Below are 18,377 nucleotides of genomic sequence, written 5' to 3' on the forward strand. Positions count from 1 at the left end.
GGAAGTGGATAGGTGGATGCAGGACAATGACTAATGAAGCTTGAGGCCAGGAGGGTTATGGGAACATAGGATATATGGGAGGGAGAGTTCTTACCTGCGCAATTCAGAAGAGCTGGTGTTGGAAAGAAGGATCCAGATGCCACAGAATGTGAAGCAGTGATTGAAACTAAGAATGTTGTGGTGGGCAGCATACTCAGCAACTGGGTGATCCATTTTTTTTTTCTTGGCCACAGTTTGTTGGTGGCCATTCATGCAGACATACAGCTTGTTGGTTGTCATTCTCAAGTAGAATGCAGCACAGTGGTTGCAGCTTATCTTCTAGATCACATGACTGGTTTCACAGGTAGCAGTGCCTTTGACAGGGTAGGTGGTGTTTGTGACCAAACTGGAGTAGGTTGTGTTGGGAGGATGTATGGGGTAGGTCTTGCATCTAGGTTTATTACAAGGATATGAGGCATGAGCCAGGGGATTGGGAGTTAGGGCTGTGTAAGGATGGATGAGGATATTTTGTAGGTTTGGTGGGTGGCAGAATACCATTGTGAGAGGGGTGGGAAGTATAGTGGGTAGGACATTCCTCATTTCAGGGCACAACGAGAGGTAGTTGGACCCTGGCAGAGATTGTGATTGAGCTGCTCCAGTTCTGGGTGGTATTGAGTCTTGAGGGAAATGCTCCTCTGTGGCAAGACTATGGGACTTCGGGAGGTGGAAGGTGACTGGAGAGATAGCACAGGGGAGATCTGTTTCTGTACAAGGTTTTTGAGGGTAATGACAGTCTGTGAAGACCTCAGTGAGACCCCTGGTATATTTCAAGAGGGACTGCTCGTCACTACAGATGTGGTGGCCAAGGTTGGCTAAGCTGTATTTAGATGTAGAAGGTTAAATGGAATACAGTATTTAAAATTATGAAAGTAGCAGGGATAAAGTACAGGGAACAAAATGTTATTTGCAACTTGTACAGAAAACAGACAGTAATTATAAGAGCCAAAGGGTATGAAAGGAATATGATGGTTGAGAAGGAAATTAAATACGGTTGTTCCCACCCCACTGTATGTTGAGCATGTTGTAAGTGAAACCAAGAAGAAATTTGGAAAAGGAAATGAAGTTCATGGATAAAAATAAAAATTTTGTGGTTTGCCGATGACATAGTAATTTTGTTAGAGACGGCAAAGGCTTGGAAGAACAGTTGAATGGGATGAATAGTGTGTTGAAAAGAATTTGATGATGAACACCAACAAAAAGTAAAACAAGGGTAATGGAATTAATTAAATTAAGATTTAAATTAGGCAATACTGGAGGAATAAGATGAGGAAATCAGCAACTAAAAGCAGTAGATCAGTACTGCTGTTTGGTCAGTGAAATAACTTATGATAGCAGTAGTAGTGAGGATGTAAAATTCAGAATGGCTGTAGCAAGAAAAGTGCTTCTGAAAAAGAATTTGTTCTCATCCACTATAAATGTAAGTGTTAAGAAGTGTTTTCTGAAGATTTTTGTCTGGATTCTAGCCTGGTATGGAAGCAAAATATTGACGAAAAGCAGTTGAGACAAAAAGAGAATAGAAGCTTTTGCAATTTGGTGCTATAGAAGAATGCTAACCAGTCTCAGGACTTAAGACCACAACAACAACAGAAGAATGCTGAAGATTAGATGGGTCAGCTGAGTAGCTAATGAAAGGACACCAAATTGAATTCAAGAAAAAAGAAATTTATGGCACAACTTGACATAACGAAGCAATCAGTTGATAGGACGCATCTTACGGCAACAGGAAATCATCAATTTGGTAGTGCAAGGAAGTGTGGGAGGTAAAATTGTTGAGGGAGACCAAGGGATGAATATGATAAGCAGGTTTAAATGGGTGTCAATTGAAGTAGTTATTTGTGAAAGAAGCAGCTTTAAACACTCAGGCTCAAACAGTCTTGTCGCAGTCATCATTCAACAAAAATTATCAAAAATTTGAAACCTTTGGTCAAACAGCGTATTTGCTTCAATGCCCACTCACTGACCTTTGAGATCCTACAATACCGTAGCAAAGCAGCAGCAAGAACTCCATTGTTCAGCATGAGTGAACTGTGTATATGACAGCTATGTGGATTAAGCACACTGTTTCCTCATAAACCATGTTAGTGATAGCCATGTGTTCAGTAGTGGTCTTTTTTTTTTACGATGTTGTTTGAGTGAAATGACACTTTAGAAAATGCACTGTGAGAACAGTGGGCATGTAGAGCCATAGGTTGAGGGCAAGGATTCATCTGGTATGTAGGAGATAGGAACACAAGGAGTAGGAGAAGTTCTGTGTCTCTCCCTGTTAGTTTTTAAATTGTCTTTCTTTCTTTCAGGTTGGTTTTTGCACCCCCACTGTGCCTGTGCTCTTGGCAGGGGCCAATCTCACCATGCCATGCTTGACAGTCCAATTAACCCCTATCCATGTTATTATGTATCATCATGGACACATTTACATCCTATGAAGATTCTTGTGTTGCCAGATTGTAGCTCAGTAAACACTAGGCACTCTCCTGGAATGGCAGTCTCCTGTTTCCTTGTATGTAGAACGACCAAGTATGTGTTACTTTAAATTAAATATTCAGTTTTGAATGACCAGTCATTAGTAACAATGGAAAATATGTGTGGTTGGAAAAGTGTGGCACTGACCCTAGTTGTAATGTTAGAGAACAATGTTCTGAAGCAAGAGAACACTACACATTAGAATTACATTAAAGCAAGTGCCCTCCTTTTTCCGCATACTTGAGAGCCATGAAGTCACAAACTTTCTTTATAATATAAGTTTATTTTATAATATAAGTTCTTTTTTTTATCTATTCATATAATTCCATTTGCAGTTGTTGAAGATTATACTTTTGCCTAAGGTAAAACTTGAACATGTTTAAGCAGGTAACCAAGGAAGAAGCATTCTGTTCTGTTTGCCACAATCACAAGAATGATATTTAAGTCTAAATACATGATATTTTTATGTCAGATTATTTTATAATGGTGGAGTTCATGTCTTTCTGTCTAAAAGGCCACTGATCTGCACTGATGAATAAACATCATATTGTATCAGAAGCCATTTCCTCTTAATTTGTTAAAAAAAGTATGTTAAATGACAGAGCATTCTTATGTTGAGAAATGTTTCTGGGCAGGCCAGGAAAAGTGGCAATTGCAAATTTTTTGGTTAGACTACTTCTAGTATATACTGTGGCAGAGGAAGGTTGTTCCACTACTTTTTAGCAAATTTTTTTTCTGATTTTCAGTTGTCTGGTATAAGGTAAGTCATTTATATTATTCTTGCTACCTTACTTATGAAGAGTAGTACCCTTTTACAGTATCAATGTTTAAGCAATGTCTTTTGGCTTACAAATGTAGTCCCTTGTTGTTCCTATCAGTCTGATATTGTCATCTGTAAGTACCAGACCTCTGATGAAAAAATGTCAGAACCACAGATTTCATATTTTGGTACGATAGAACTTTTTCTGCAGTTGAAGTGAAGTAAAACTATCCCTACATGGTGCAAGACTAGACAGAACTTTCTCTGGACGTTTGCAGTGGTGGGCAGTAGGAGACGGTTGTGGCCAGCCTGGTCCAATGCTCTGTGCATGATGCTGAGTCACTTGCAGTTCACTTTCAGTTCAACAATCGAGATCCAATTAAAGCATTTTATGAGTATGTTTTTGACAATTATGAGACCTCTGATGGAAATTATGAAAACAAAACAAAGCATCTCACAAATTTGTTTCTGTTGACAACTATCAAGGAGACAATATTTATTCCAGTGTCACCTGGTGAATGTGAAAGAGAGTCTTCCCAAATGAATCTGATCATTACTGACAGTTAACTCTGTTACCAAAAACTGTTTCTTCGCTACTTTTTCTGAAGTTTAATGGCACACTCACTCATTTGGACCCTTCATGGATGACACCCTGCTATGGGTACCAAGAGAAAGAAAAGAGAGTTTTCTTTCCTTCTTCAATATCTAATAGTTCATTTTTATGTGTGTTCACATCACTATAATTTCTTTTTGTGACAAATTGTAAATTGAGAAATAATATTTAATTTAATTGATAAAATCTGAAATAAAAGATTCAATGTAAATAAATCTGCAGATATGAAGTTTTTATAGCCTTCATTGTGTATAGGTACACTGATTGCTAGCTATGACAGGAATAATCTGTCATCTTCAGATACACAGTGTACGGGTTATGAAATCATGCTGTTTGATAAACCACACATTTGTTTTTGTACCATCATAGTCAACTGACAATAAAAAGACAGCATTGAAAAAATGTAACTGTGACCTCATGGCAAGACAGAATCATGTAAGTGTGGTACAGCAATAAGTTTTCCCAATAAGAATCATGCATGATTTGAGGAATGTCCAGAAACGAAGTACCACTCTGGAAAAAACTCATAACAATATTTTGTCAAACTAAAATATTATCTTTACAAAACAGGTCACATCTTAAGCTAACATTATACATAGCTGTCACTATTTTTCAGACATTTGTCATAACAGGAAACCAACTTTTCCATGCCTTCTTCATAGGAAGATTGTGCCAGTGAAGACAGCCACTGCAAAACACCATTTGTTGTGTTCTCATTGCTGTCAAAGTGCCTTCTTCCAAAATCACGCTTCAGGTTCAGGAACAAGTGGTTGTCAGAGGGTGCGAGATTGGAGCTGCACAGAGTGTGATCAAACTGCTGCCAACAAAATTGTTAAATAAGGTTTTTAGGGACACCAGCAGAATTGAGATGTGTATTATCATGGAGCAACACAATGCTTTGACTGAGTATTCCAAGCCTTATAGCCCCAGTCTTGCCCCCATTTGACTACCATTTGTTCTTGAACATGAAGCATGATTTTAGAGGAAGGCACTTTGACAGTGATGATGATGCAAAGCACGGTGTTCATCAGTGGTTATTTTCACTGATGGCATTTTTATACGAAGAGGGCATGAAAAATTGGTTTCCTGCTACGACAAATATCTGAACAATAGTGGCAACCATGTAAAAAAAACAGTGTGAGATACGCTCTTTCTTGTAAAAATAAATTTTGGTTTGGAAAAATGTTTTTATGAGTTTCTTCCAAAATGGTACTTACTTTCTGGATACTCCTCATATACAGATCAGACTGACTTCCAAACACATTTATGCAAAAAGCTATTGTCCATCATTCTATCCTTTTGTGTTGATTTTGAATTAATTAAGTTATATTACTTAAAAACACCTCTCTTCTGTTGCGTTTGGTCTAATACAAAAATGTGATTGAAAACAGCCTGCTGCAGCCACTTGGTATTCTTTCAGATACTATGACATCAATAAGTCAAGAAAATGTGTCCAGAAATCAGAACAACTAACATGAGATCCTGTTGCGACAGGACTAGCAGCTCCCCCCCCCCCCCCCCCCCCCTCCTCCCCACCATTTCCATTAGGTAGGGGAAAGTGGTCACCATTGAAGTCTTCATAAAATGCATTTAGTTCCTATGTATTTTCTTTTTCACTTAAAAATATTTGGTTTGATACTTTGTAATTTGTAGATTCAAAATGTGTAAGTGACAAGTTTCTGTCAGTGACTATGGTTTGGTGCAAATTCAATTTTCCTTTAGAGTGACCACTTTACCCCACCTCCCCTTATCACCTAGCATCATTTTAAGGGAAAGATTCAAGTGATGATTTGTAACACTATGATTCTTCAGGTGCTTTAAATGTTTTCTGGACATAAATACACACTGTTTCAGTATAAAATGCTGAGACTGGAGTTAGTCCGTATGCAACACATGTTCATGTGTGGAGCAGATAAAAATGATTTTAGCAGTCATAACTCCATATAATTTTCTGAAGCTTTTTGTTTTAAATAGTTCTGCAGTTTCCGGCAACACTTATTGGTTGTATAGGAATTAACTATGATGGTTATTGAGGGAAGCGGTACTTTTATGGAAAACTAAATCCATTCAGAATCAGAACACATAACACAGTTTCTTTTTTAACAAGGACAAAAAACTGCTAGAAACTAATATCTCTTGTTGATGATATATTTATGAAAATGAGAAACAAACATAAATTATACAGTCCTTCACAGATACTGTTATATTCACTTATCTTTCATGAATCATTATATACTACAAATTCTATAGAATTTACATGGAACTAAAACACCCAAAACATTTAACAATACACTAAGACTTTAACCAAAGATACAAAACATATATATATGTATTTAGGTCTCATTAATAGAGTGTTATCAAAAGTAATCAACATTGTAATGCTGGAAAAATGAATTTAGAAATGAATATTTTTATAAAATGCACTTTTTGGCTTTAATATGTCAAATTAGAAAATACTTTATTTGCTATAGATTTTAAGTACACAGATTATTGCCAAAGCAGCAGATTTGCTTTTTTGTCATAACAAAACTGGATAACAAGAACATCTAGGTTTTCCAGAGATAAAGTACACAATCAACAGAAATCTGAATTCTCAAATGATTCTCAGTAAATACTATTTCAATGATACTACTTGCCAAGTGATTAAATGCTAGTGCACTGATGCTGAATATATCAAAATATTCACCCATTTCTTCTTTACAAAGTTGCATATGAATTATATGAATAGCATAACTAGATTCTGAGAATTGTACTTTTGTGACAGATTGAAGTTTGCAATTAGGATTTTTTTGGCTTGAAACCATGTAACACCATGTCTTTGCATGCTTAACTCCCATACTTGTTCCTTAACATTTGCTTGGTCATTGACAAAAGCTCTACATTTTCATATAGCTTCACCTTTTCTTTCATGATGTTTAATGACAGAATTAAATAAAATTTCTTTTGAACAACTTTAACTGTTTCATTATAAATTACATGACTGGATACTGTGTAAGAGTTCTTCTTGAAACTAGTTTTGTTTAGAATGAATTCCTGATGCCTGAAGACAGATTTGGTTCAGTGTTAATTACATGTTCTTTATTATATCTGAACATTTTTCATCATTCACACACTTATTTCTTTTTTGGTTTATGTCATCATAAACAGTGAACCAGAATATAATATGAAATAACATCCAAAAAATACATTTTCATTGCGTATTTTGCATTGAAAGAAATGCCTTCTGTAGCACAATTTATATGGAATCACATTTGCCAGCATTAAACGGCTACATATGAATTGTCACTAATGTGTTTTGTCATATGTATCTCTGTTCTGGTAACCCTGTACATAGCCTGAAGCATCAGGGATGTCCTTACGCCCTGCTATTCCTTTCCCTTTTCCACTCTCATCAAACCGTTGCTTATGTGCTCCTGTATAGCGTGAAGGATCTGTCAGCCGCTCTACAGTTGCAGCCGACTTTGCTGCTCCCTGAAACATGAATTCAGTCAATAGAGTATCAACAGTAGCAATGATGGAGGTAGAAAAACATGCAATGTATAGTAAAATTTTCTTATCATTGCATTTCTGTACAATGAAGCAAATAACAGCCTGAAGCTGTCATTACTAACACGATTAACATCTATAATAATTAACACCTATAATAATTGTATGGTATATTAGTGACCAGTATGGTTTCTGTTAGCTTTTTCACATGTTAAGCTATTAGCTTGTTACAGTGTTGACAGATACAAAAGTTTTCATAGAAAAGTGTTGCCTTAATCTACAGGTTTTCTAAGTTCCAAAATTGTCACATTTTTACAAGAAAATATGATAAAAAAGTATGAAGGAAAGTTGCATGTACAACTCTTGTGGGAGAAAAAGTTACCCTAAGACCTGAATTAAAAAATATTAAAAAATAAATAAAAGCATGAGCTACCTGCAAATAACTGGAAGTTACAAAGACCTAACATATGATATTAATATTTTTGTGTAGGCCAACCAATTATAAGCATACAGATAGCAAGGTGAAAGATTTGAATTAAAGTCGAAAGAAAGCACATAATACAATAGGAACTATTACATAATTTTTATTTGCCACTGAAATATACTGCTTTTGGCTAGGAAAAATGTTTCTGAACAGTTTGGAATAATTCTTTCTTCTGTGTTGAGTAATATTTTGTGTGACTTTCTGAGACGGACCTACCACTAAGGTAAACAAAATACTACAAATTGTCATATTTTAAGAAGTCAAAAAATAGAATCCAGTTTTAAGTGGAACATAACATGAACATTTAAATAAATAGTACTATAGTGTTCATGAATATTTATTGGTATCAGCTACATAAATCTGAAATATACTGCAAAGATTTTATCTACTAAAATCTAAAAACAGAAATTTTCTCAGATGTGAACTATAAGGTCATTCTGTGTCCAATTTGTACATTATTATGTCTGAGATGAAAATGTCATACAATATTCTTTCTCCTACAGCATTAATGTATTATTTAATTCCAGTTCAGTTCATTCAGTGAATTATTCAACTGCTCATAGCTCAAAGAACAATAACTACAAATATGGAAATATGGCTCGTGTTCTACATCATCTAATTTTAATTAGCTTAATTTGCATGACAGCAACATGTAGGAGGCAATATGAGAGTAACATATGGCAAGACGAGGGTGCCATGTAAGTGTTAAATATCAGTATCTGTGTTAGAAGGACAGTTCACATACGGGAAAACTAGAAAATAACAAGACAGACTGACTGGTCAGTACTTACTTTCAGGAGGCAAAATTTTAGTACTCCTGATAGGTAAGTGTAAAAATACGCCTACAAGAAACTATCCAAGTTTTTAGACCTGTTAATTCCTTCCTCAGGGTGAAAAGAGGGATAGACTGCATAAAATGAGAAAGGAAGGGCATGTCACTCAGACCCCAAGATAAGACACACACATCTGCTGTAAGGACACAAGGAGGCAAAGATGAAAGGGCTAGAGACAATGGGAACTCAAATACAGTACAACGGTAAACACCAAAATATAACAGTTTCAGTCAGGAGATGAGGACAGATTGAGAAATAAAGATGGATTACAAGAAGTATAAATAATATGAATAGCACAATTGAAATCTAGGAGTAAAAGAAGAGGGGGCAAATGAAAGGGAGTGGAAGAGTGAGTCGGGGGTTGATAGAGATGAAAAGGCAATAAAAAAGACATAATAAACACAACATAAAATGTAAAACATTATAATAATGTAAAAGATAATAAGAGAGAGGAGGGAGAGAGAGAGAGAGAGAGAGAGAGAGAGAGAGAGAGAGAGAGAGAAAGGCAGGTGGGGGGGGGGTGGTTAATGGGGTTTAAGTCCAGGAGGCTGTCCCCATTTCTGACCTAATACTTTCTTTGCCATTATGGATGCAAACTTACTCTACTCAAACTTTTCTCATATGAACATTCTTTTAGCCCCAGACACCGCATCTCGCAGCAGACACCTGAAGGTCTTTGTAAAATTTTTATTGTCACACTAGCTGACTTCATCCTTTACTGTAACTTCTTTCTCTTTTGTGGAAGACGTGCAAACAAGGAGTGTGATTGTTACAGAAACCAAGATGGTCCTGTCCAGTGCCAACATTCTCAAGGGCCATATGAAAGATACCTTCCTCAAAACCAGAAGCTGGACCTCTGTTTGACATAGTTTTATTGATGTTAAAAACATCTGGCCTCATTGTGAAGAACTTCTCTACTTACTGCAACAGCTTGAAGATTCTCTGAATTCTAATTTTGATGGTCCTTTTCCAAATACAGAGCCAGCTCTCTTGTTGTTTAACTCCAAATCATTGAAACCCACATCAAATCCTATAAAACAAACAACCAATGAGCAACAGCACAAATTTTGACAGTTGTCATCCCTTCCACATCACATCCTTACAGTCATTCTTGGTAAATGTGTCTGCTCCACCACTGAATCCCTCAACACCTACATCAGCAATCTCATCCAAGCTTTCGTCTACAGCAACTACACCTCAGACCTTATTTGTAAACATATCTCTCAGACAGCATCCTTCTCTCACCCTCTTACTAATACAGCTCCCACATCCAAATAAATCATAATATTGTCATTCAGTAGATACTGCGAATGCCTCAATATGTTACTCCACAGAGGCTATGTCTTCATCGAGTCTTGAAGTGAGATCCTCTTTCTTTGATATACCTCCCACACCACCCATCATCAGCTTTCATCACGCTCCTAACCTCTAGCATTTTTGTCAAACTATTTGACATAGTCAGACTATTATTCCTACCACAAGGTTTCTGGCACTGCAATTGTTCTGCTGTAAAAAAGTCTCATGCATCAATCTGCTCACTATCCATAGCTCATGGTCTAGTTGCCGCTTCTATGTCATGGGGTCCTGGGTTTGATTTCCAGCCCACTAGCAGCAAGCACCATCATTGGTAAATCCTACAGTTTCAAAGGTGGAGTAACATATGCAACTAGGTATGTCATTTACAAACTAATATGTCAACACTGCACAGAATTTTATGTAGGAATGACTGTCACTAATCTGACTGAGCACATAAATGAACATGAAACAACTGTTTGCATTGGGGACATCCAGTACACAGTTCCTGTGCGTGCTCTACAGCGTGACTCAAGGGACTTGAGTGCTTGCTTCATAACACAGGCTATTTGGATCTTCAGATGTGATACTAGTTTGCCTAAACTCTGGAGATAGGACCTTGATCTCCAACACATCCTCACATCACAAGACCCTTTCAGACTTAATCACTGTTAACATAGAAACTCCCCTGCCCTGTTACTATCTTCTTACTTATTTTTTAAATGTTTTATTATATTTGTTTTAATGTATTATCTCTTATTGTCTTCGCTGCTTTTTAATTTTTACTATCCCCTGTTTCTCTTTTCTTTTTCCCTCATTTCCTTTCCATCCTATTTCTTAATTCCTGTTAATCTATCTTCTCCTCTCACTCTGCTCTCACAATCTCTGGAATGAAAGTTGCACAGTGCTTACCAATGTACTATCTTTGACCTCCTCCTTCTCTTGTGTGGCTACCCCCCCCCCCCCCCCCCCTCCCCTTTCCCTGCCCTTCATTTTCCCTTTTCTCCTTTCCTTGCAACAGATGGTTCACCATCATCCTGGAGTCTGAATGAGCTGCCCTTTCTTTCTAATTTCTTCAACCTACTTGCCTTCCCAGCAGAAACTAATATTTCTGAAACTTAACAATAATTTCTAGTAGTTTTATATGTATCTGTTGGTAAATCTAAGAACTCTGCATCCTTAAGATAATTACTGGCCAGCCTAATAGTAGTATTTGCTTTTTGCTATGCTGTGCATGGTTGTTAACTTAAACTACTATTAGGGCCAAGGCCAGAGACATTATGGGGATAGCTTACTGCCGCTGAAGATAGCCCTGGAGCACCACAAGATGCCAGCTTTGTTTTCACTTCTTCAATATCGAGCTTCTTGTTCTTGGCAAGATCCTCTAGAAATTTCTTGTAGTCTTCCATACCCAGTTTTTGTAACCTGTAATGAAAATTGTATCATACTTACACCAATTTTACATAGCTTTCCAAAACATTATTTTATCAGACAGACTGAAAAAGCGTCCATAGATATGACATGTCAACCAATAATATCAAAGCACAGATCCTTCAGTTTTCTATTATGTACTGGCCAGTTCTCTCACAATTTTGTTGAGCATCTTGACTATGTAAAGTTGATTAAATATTGCTCAAAGGAAATGGACAAGAATGTTCACATTACTTTCATGTAGTGAAAAAATGTCTCACTATTTATCCTCTGAAATAATACCAGCAAACCTACTGGTAATTATCTAGTAAAAAGTAGAAAAATATTTTGAAATTATCTATGCATACATTTACTACAATTTTTTCTAATGCATTCTATTGGGAAGTGGGTCATGGCTACATTCACTTTTGGAACACACTTTGATGGTATTCATGTATGTCCATTAGACTGGAAATGTTCAAGTCAAAGGAAGATTTAGTAATAATATTTCTGCCAACTTGCCTAGATAATACCAGATGCATTAGGTGACTCAAAGATATATGGGGATATGTATGAAGTTACTTCTTCATAGCCGAGAGGAACTCCATGATTTTTTAATTAGTTGTTATGTGTTCCACAGATCAGTTGAATAATTATTTTATTGAAATGATGTGGAATAAGTCAATTTACAAGATATGTATACATGATTAATTTTAACATTAATGAATCCAATTGCACCTAAAACTAGAGTTTTTAAATAAAATTTCAGCTATGGAACAGAAGGAGTTGTCCTGAAGAAATGATTTTAGGTTAGATTTAAAACTTTTTTTGCTGCCTGTCAAATCTCCTAACCACCCCTCCTACATGGGTGGGATCAACTTTGAAGATACAAAGGGAAACTCCCCATTTTTATAGCAAATTTGGATTCTACACCAAAAATACAAACAGTTCACTCACACCATTGTTTATCATTTGTGGTAGATGGCACTGTAAGCAATGAATTGATTAATATCAAGTGTGCATGTTTTTGCAATTAAGAACTGATGCATTTGGTTCTACATTTCATTTGTGATTTAAATGTAAGGCTTTTGTACTCTGATGCTTGATATTTATGTTCAATATTTACTTAGGTGTTGCAAATTTGATTGTACTGTGCAATATTGTAAGCCATTTCAATGTCTAGTTAGAATCTACATTTAGTGTGAGCCAGAAACTGCAATGTGGACGTAACAGATTTATGCTCCTATTGGGAAGTTGGATGTCAGTGAGTTTTATGTCTCTTGCCATTGGGGTGCTTGATTTCAGCAAATTACCTTGCCCCTCACCACCGGGATGCTTTATTTCAGTGATTCCCCTTGCCCCTCACCACTGGAGTGCATGATTTTGATAAATCTCCTTGCATTTCACCATAATTGTAATTCAGTAGTGGGGTGTTGAGTGATTGGGTGAGTGTGTAAGTGTTTACAAAATATGTATGTATCCATGACAGGTGTCACTATCACTTCATGGACGTTCTACCGTATTACAATTGTTCTGGTTTGCATTCAGCATGAGAGTTGGTGGTTGGATGGAAACACATACACTGGAATCAGTCACTCTGATGATGAGGTTCATTGGTGGGCTCTGAAATCAAGTATTCCAATGGTTTAGGGACTTACCACAATCAACTGCATAGGGAACAGAGAGCTATGTTACCATACAAGTAGCTTGTTTGCCAGAAATGTCAATGTCTAGCCATATTATTTGTACTGTGCAAACACATTTGCAACACCCAAGTAATATTTCAACTTCAGTATTAACTGTTAGAACACAAATGTTTACATGTACATTGTAAATGAAATGTAGAATCAAATGTGTTCATTCTTAATTGCAGAAAAATGCACACTTGATATTTGTCAACTATAGCACCATCTTCCACAAATGCGAAACAATGGTTTGAGTACTCTGTACATAATTTTTGGTGCAGAATCTGAATATTCAATAAAACTGGGGGGGGGGGGGGGGAGGTCCTTGTGAAAACGTAAAGTTAACTCCACCCTGCAGTATGGGTGGCTAGGAGATGACACAGACAGATGTCCCTTTTATTAATATTAACTTTTGATCTACTATTTTTTTTTAATGATGCATCATTTTCAAGATATTTACAAGTAGTTGCCTCAAGTTAAAGCAAACACCCTGTGTATCTATAAATTCACAGTCCAGTCTCCTTAAACCAAACCACATTTTGCAGCATGGACCTCTGTGAGACATGCAGGCAGAGACTCAGTGAGGTTCTGGAGTTCTGGAAGATACTGACAGGGATGTGGAGGACTGCTGACTCCAGTGCCATGGCCAGCTGCACTAGGTTTCTCAGTCAATGATCCATGGCATGAATGGCCCAATCGAGGTGGCCCCACAGATTCTCGATTGGTTTTGATTCTGGGGAGTTTGGTAGCCAAGGGAGTATCTTAAACTCACCCTGGTGCTCTTTGAAAAATGCAACTACACTGAGAGCTGTGTTACACACTGCATTGTCCAGCCGGTAGATGTCATTGTGCTGAGGAAAAACAACGTGATTATAGGGTAGCACATGGCCCCACCCAAATAGATGCATACTTGTGCTGATTCATTGTGCCTTCCAGAATGGTGAGAGCACCCACAAAAACATTCCCCAGACCATAATGCTCCCTTGTCTGGCTTGCTCCATTCCCACAATTGTTGTAGTGTGCTCGCTTTGAGGCATTTCACAATAGCCAACCACTAACAGTCCAATGGAGCACAAATGTGGTTCACCTCAAAAGGTCGCCTGTTGTCACTCAGTACAGCTATGATACTGGTGTGGAAATTCCAGCTATTGTCACTGAAGAACAGCCGTCAGTGTGGGTGCATGAACCAAGCATGCAGGAACCAGGCACCTGCTGCGAAAATCTGTAGGCAGTGATGTTCATTGAACAGTCACTGTTGGTAGCCTCTCGGTTGATCAGGATAGGCAGATGCCCAACAGTTATATGCCTATTTACCTGTACACACCAGTCATCCCTTAGTGTTGTCGTCTATGCCCCATGGTGCACCACACTTGCCTTGGTGCCAGTTTTGGATAGTGCCATTTTGCCATACTCATTATACTTTAAGCATGGTAGCAAGCAAGCAGTTTATAAAATTAGCCATTTCGGAAATGCTTTCACTCTTGGGCTGAAAGTCAATGAACATGTCATTTTGGATGACAGATAAATTGCTCTGATTTCCACATTAAGACAACTGCACTGTTTCACTTGTTGCCCTGTCACACATTATGTACATTCCACTGCAAGTGTTGCCACCTGCTGTCTGTAGGTGGTAAATGCATGATGACGTCAAACATAGGGGTGGTCACATTAATGTGACTGGATTGTGTCAGACAATGGCCGTATGTATGTTCCACATCTCCTCCTAAACCACTGGATTGATTTCAACCAAATTTGGTACAAACACTACTTATTATCTGGGAAGAAGTACTGTTGGGGCAAGAACCACCTAGCTTCCACAGGGGTAGGGGTGAGGGTGAGAAGGTTTGGTAACCCCTGACATGTTAGCTGCCCAGCACAACAAACATATGGCATGGGTTGCATCCAAATGCATTCCAGAGGCTATGTATTTGGATGGGCACAGCTGAGCAAAGAGTGGGGAGAAGAAGACTGATGGTGTGAGGTGGACAGAGAAAGGGGGGAGGGTGAAGTGGATGGAAAAAGGGTGGAGGAGGAAATGAACAAAAGAGAGGGGGAGGAGGCTGTGGCTAGATAGAGGTGGGAGGATATGGACAGAGAGAGAAGTGGGAGGGAGGTGGACAGACAGAGAAGGGAGAGGAAGAGCTGCTGGAGAGAGAGAGAGAGAGAGAGTGGGGAGGATGAGCTGGACAGAGAGAGTGGGCAGAAAGAGATGGACAAAGAGAAGGCTGAGAAGGAAAGGACACAGACATGTGATGGAGGACATAGAGGGAGGGCGATGAGTAGATGGGCTGAGGCAGAAGGAGGGGAATGGACAGACGGCAGAAGGAGATGGATGGAGGATAAATAGAGTGGGAACCAGGAGGCAATGGACAGAGGGAACGGAAGGAGAAGGTAGACAAAGAATGGGAGGAGGAGGAACTGGACAGAGAGAGGGGGAGGAGAAGATGGACAGAGAGAGGAGGGAGGAGTAGATAGGCAGAGAATGGGAGGAGGAGGAGGTAGAGAGTAGGAGGTGGAAGAGATAGACAGGTAGAGGGGAAGGAGGGAATGGACAGAAAGGGGGAGGGGATGTACATAATGGGGGGCAGTAGAAGATGGTCGGAGAGAGAGGGAAAGGGGGGGGGGAAGATGGCCAGAGAGAGGGAAGGAGAGGAATGCACAGGAGGCAAGAGACAGGTGGAGAGGTGTAGTGGGCAGGTGGAAAAAGAAGGGGGATGGAATGGACAGAGATAGGGGGATGAGGAAATGGGAAAAGAGATGGGGAGGGAGGAGACAGTCAAAGATAGTGGGATTAGGATGGAGGAAGAGATGGACACAGAGAGAAGGGGGAGGAGATGAACAGAGAGGGGGAGGAAGAGATGAATGGAGAGTGGAGGAGGAGGTGATGAAGAAGAGAGGAAGCTGAGGAGATGGATAGAGAGTGGGAGGAGAAGATGGAAAGTGACAAACAGGAGATGGGAGTAGAAGGAGATAATAGAGAGAGAGAGAGAGAGAGAGAGAGAGAGAGAGAGGGGGGGGGGCGAGGAGGAGGAAGAGGAGGAGGTGGACCGAGAGAGTGGGGAGAAGACGATGTGAGCAATGTACGTGCCGCCTGCGTAAAGTTGACTGTATGCAGAACAATTGTGTGGCCCAGCTTTTTTTTTTTTTTTTTGTTATGGTTTTAGGGCGCAAATCTGCTATGGTCATTAGCGCGCGTTCTGTGGCTTAGGGAAGGGTAAAAAAATTGGAAATAAGCAGCAATGGGAGCGAAACTAAAAAACAGAAGGAAAGCTTAGAAAACCACTATAGAATGGGGGGTTGTTTTCCCCAAAAAGAGCTTCAAATGACCGACGTCATCTCACTGATAAACTCGAGGACGCGATCGGCTGAGCGCGTCATCTGCTAAAATGGAAGATATATCAGGCGACATCTGTAAATGGGCGCGTAGCGGAATAAAATAGGGGCACTGAAGTAAAAGGTGTCTCACCGTCCACAGTTGAGAGCAGTAGAGACAAAGCGGGGGTGGATCGCCACTTAAAAGATGTCGATGGCTAAAAAGACAGTGCCCCATCTGGAGTGTAGTTAAAATTACCTCCTCCCGACGACGAGTTCGCGAGGAAGAGGTCCAAGCACAGGGAAGATCTTTCACGTCCTGCGTTTTATTATTGGGAAGTGTAGACCAATGTGCGTGCCATAATAGAGCAACACGACGACATAAAACACTCTGTAGATCGGCGAAGGGAACCATGCAAACATTATCAGGCTGAAGAAGAGAGGCTGCAGCCTTGGCTGCTACATCGACCGCCTCGTTTCCATGGATACCAACGTGTCCTGGGATCCAGAGGAATGCCACAGAGATGCCCCCCAAGTGAAGGCAGTCCTGAATCCGGTGGACCAAAGGGTGGACAGGATAAAGGGCTTGGGGGCTGAGGAGAGAGCTAAGCGAATCTGAGCATATAATATACCGTATCCGCTGATGGCGGCAGATGTATTGGACAACCTGGAGAACAGCGTAAAGCTCTGCAGTAAAAACCGAACACTGGTCGGGAAGCCGAAATCTATTAGGGGTGTCGCCAACAATATAGGCACTCCCAGCACCAAATGATGTTTTTGAGCCATCAGTGTAAATAAATGTGGCATCCTTCATTTGTGCGCATAGAGCAGCAAATGCCTGACGAACGAGAGAAGGGGTACCATTCTTGGGAAGCTGACAAAGGTCATGGAGCAGGCAGGTCCGGGGCCGGAGCTAAGGCGGTGCCATACCCCAAGTTGTCAAGAAAGTTTCAGGAAAGTGGAAGGAAAGTGAACATAGCAGTTGATGGAAGCAGACTCCTGGTGGTAGTAGAGAGGAAGGGCGTCCTGCATACCCTAAATCCAAGGAGGCGTCGAAAAAAGGCCTTGGGCCGGATTAGCAGGCATGGAAGACAGATGACTAGCATAACGGCTCAGAAGGACAGCTCGCCGACTGGACAGCAGAGGTTCAGCAGTCTCAGCATAAAGGCTTTCCACAGGGCTGGTGTAAAAAGCTCCAGACACTAAACGTAATCCACGGTGGTGGATAGAGTCGAGACGCCGTAGAATGGACGGCCGAGCAGAGGTGCAAACTATGCTTCCATAGTCCAAATTCGAGCGCACTAAGGCGTGATATAGGCAGAGAAGGACGACTCGGTCCGCTCCTTCAGAACACGGAGGGTGTTGACGGATTGCAGACAGCGAGCCGAAAGATAGGAAACGTGGGAGGACCAGCAAAGTTTGCTGTCAAATATAAGTCGCAAGAATTTAATAACGACGTCAGCGAACGGAAGGTCGACAGGGCCCAGATGTAGGTAAGGCGGAAGAAACTTCATACGACGCCAAAAATTGACACAAACGGTCTTGCTGGGAGAAAAGCGGAAGCCGGTTTCGATGCTCCAAGAGTGGAGGCGATCGAGACATCGTTGAAGACGGCGTTCAAGAATGCTGGTCCGTTGAGAGCTGTAGTAGATCGCAAAATCGTCCACAAAGAGAGAGCCCGAGACATTGGGAAGGAGACAATCCATAATTGGATTTATGGCGATGGCAAACAGAACAACACTTAACCCAGAGCCCTGGGCACCCCGTTTTTTTGGGAGCAAGTACGGGAGAGAGTAGTGTTCACCTGCACTTTAAATGTGCGCTCTGCCGTAAATTCACGAATAAAAAGGGGTAGCCAACCCAAGAGAACAGTGTGCGGAGGATGCCTGTCCTCCAACAGGTATCGTATGCTCTCTCCAGATCAAAAAAATATTGCTACCGTTTGGCGTTTCCTGAGAAAATTGTTCATGAGATAAGTGGAGAGAGCAACAAGATGGTCAAC

General features: G+C 39.9%; 1 protein-coding gene across 2 annotated transcripts in view; it reads right to left on the reverse strand.

Moving 5' to 3' along the window:
- Positions 1-6,148: 6,148 nt before the first annotated feature.
- Positions 6,149-18,377, reverse strand: part of LOC126473551 (tubulin polymerization-promoting protein homolog) — a 429,312-nt gene continuing 417,083 nt past the window's right edge. The window contains exons 5-6 of one of the 2 annotated variants that reach the window (XM_050100682.1): positions 11,264-11,393; positions 6,149-7,343 (exon numbers count right to left, since the gene is read on the reverse strand). In XM_050100682.1, coding sequence (XP_049956639.1) covers positions 7,158-7,343; positions 11,264-11,393 — 316 coding nt within the window. In that variant the 3' untranslated portion in view covers positions 6,149-7,157. The remainder of the gene's footprint in view (positions 7,344-11,263; positions 11,394-18,377) is intronic. The other variant, XM_050100681.1, reaches the window with a different exon arrangement.

This window comes from Schistocerca serialis, chromosome 4, assembly GCF_023864345.2.
Source record: "Schistocerca serialis cubense isolate TAMUIC-IGC-003099 chromosome 4, iqSchSeri2.2, whole genome shotgun sequence".
Taxonomy (NCBI): Eukaryota; Metazoa; Arthropoda; class Insecta; order Orthoptera; family Acrididae; genus Schistocerca; species Schistocerca serialis.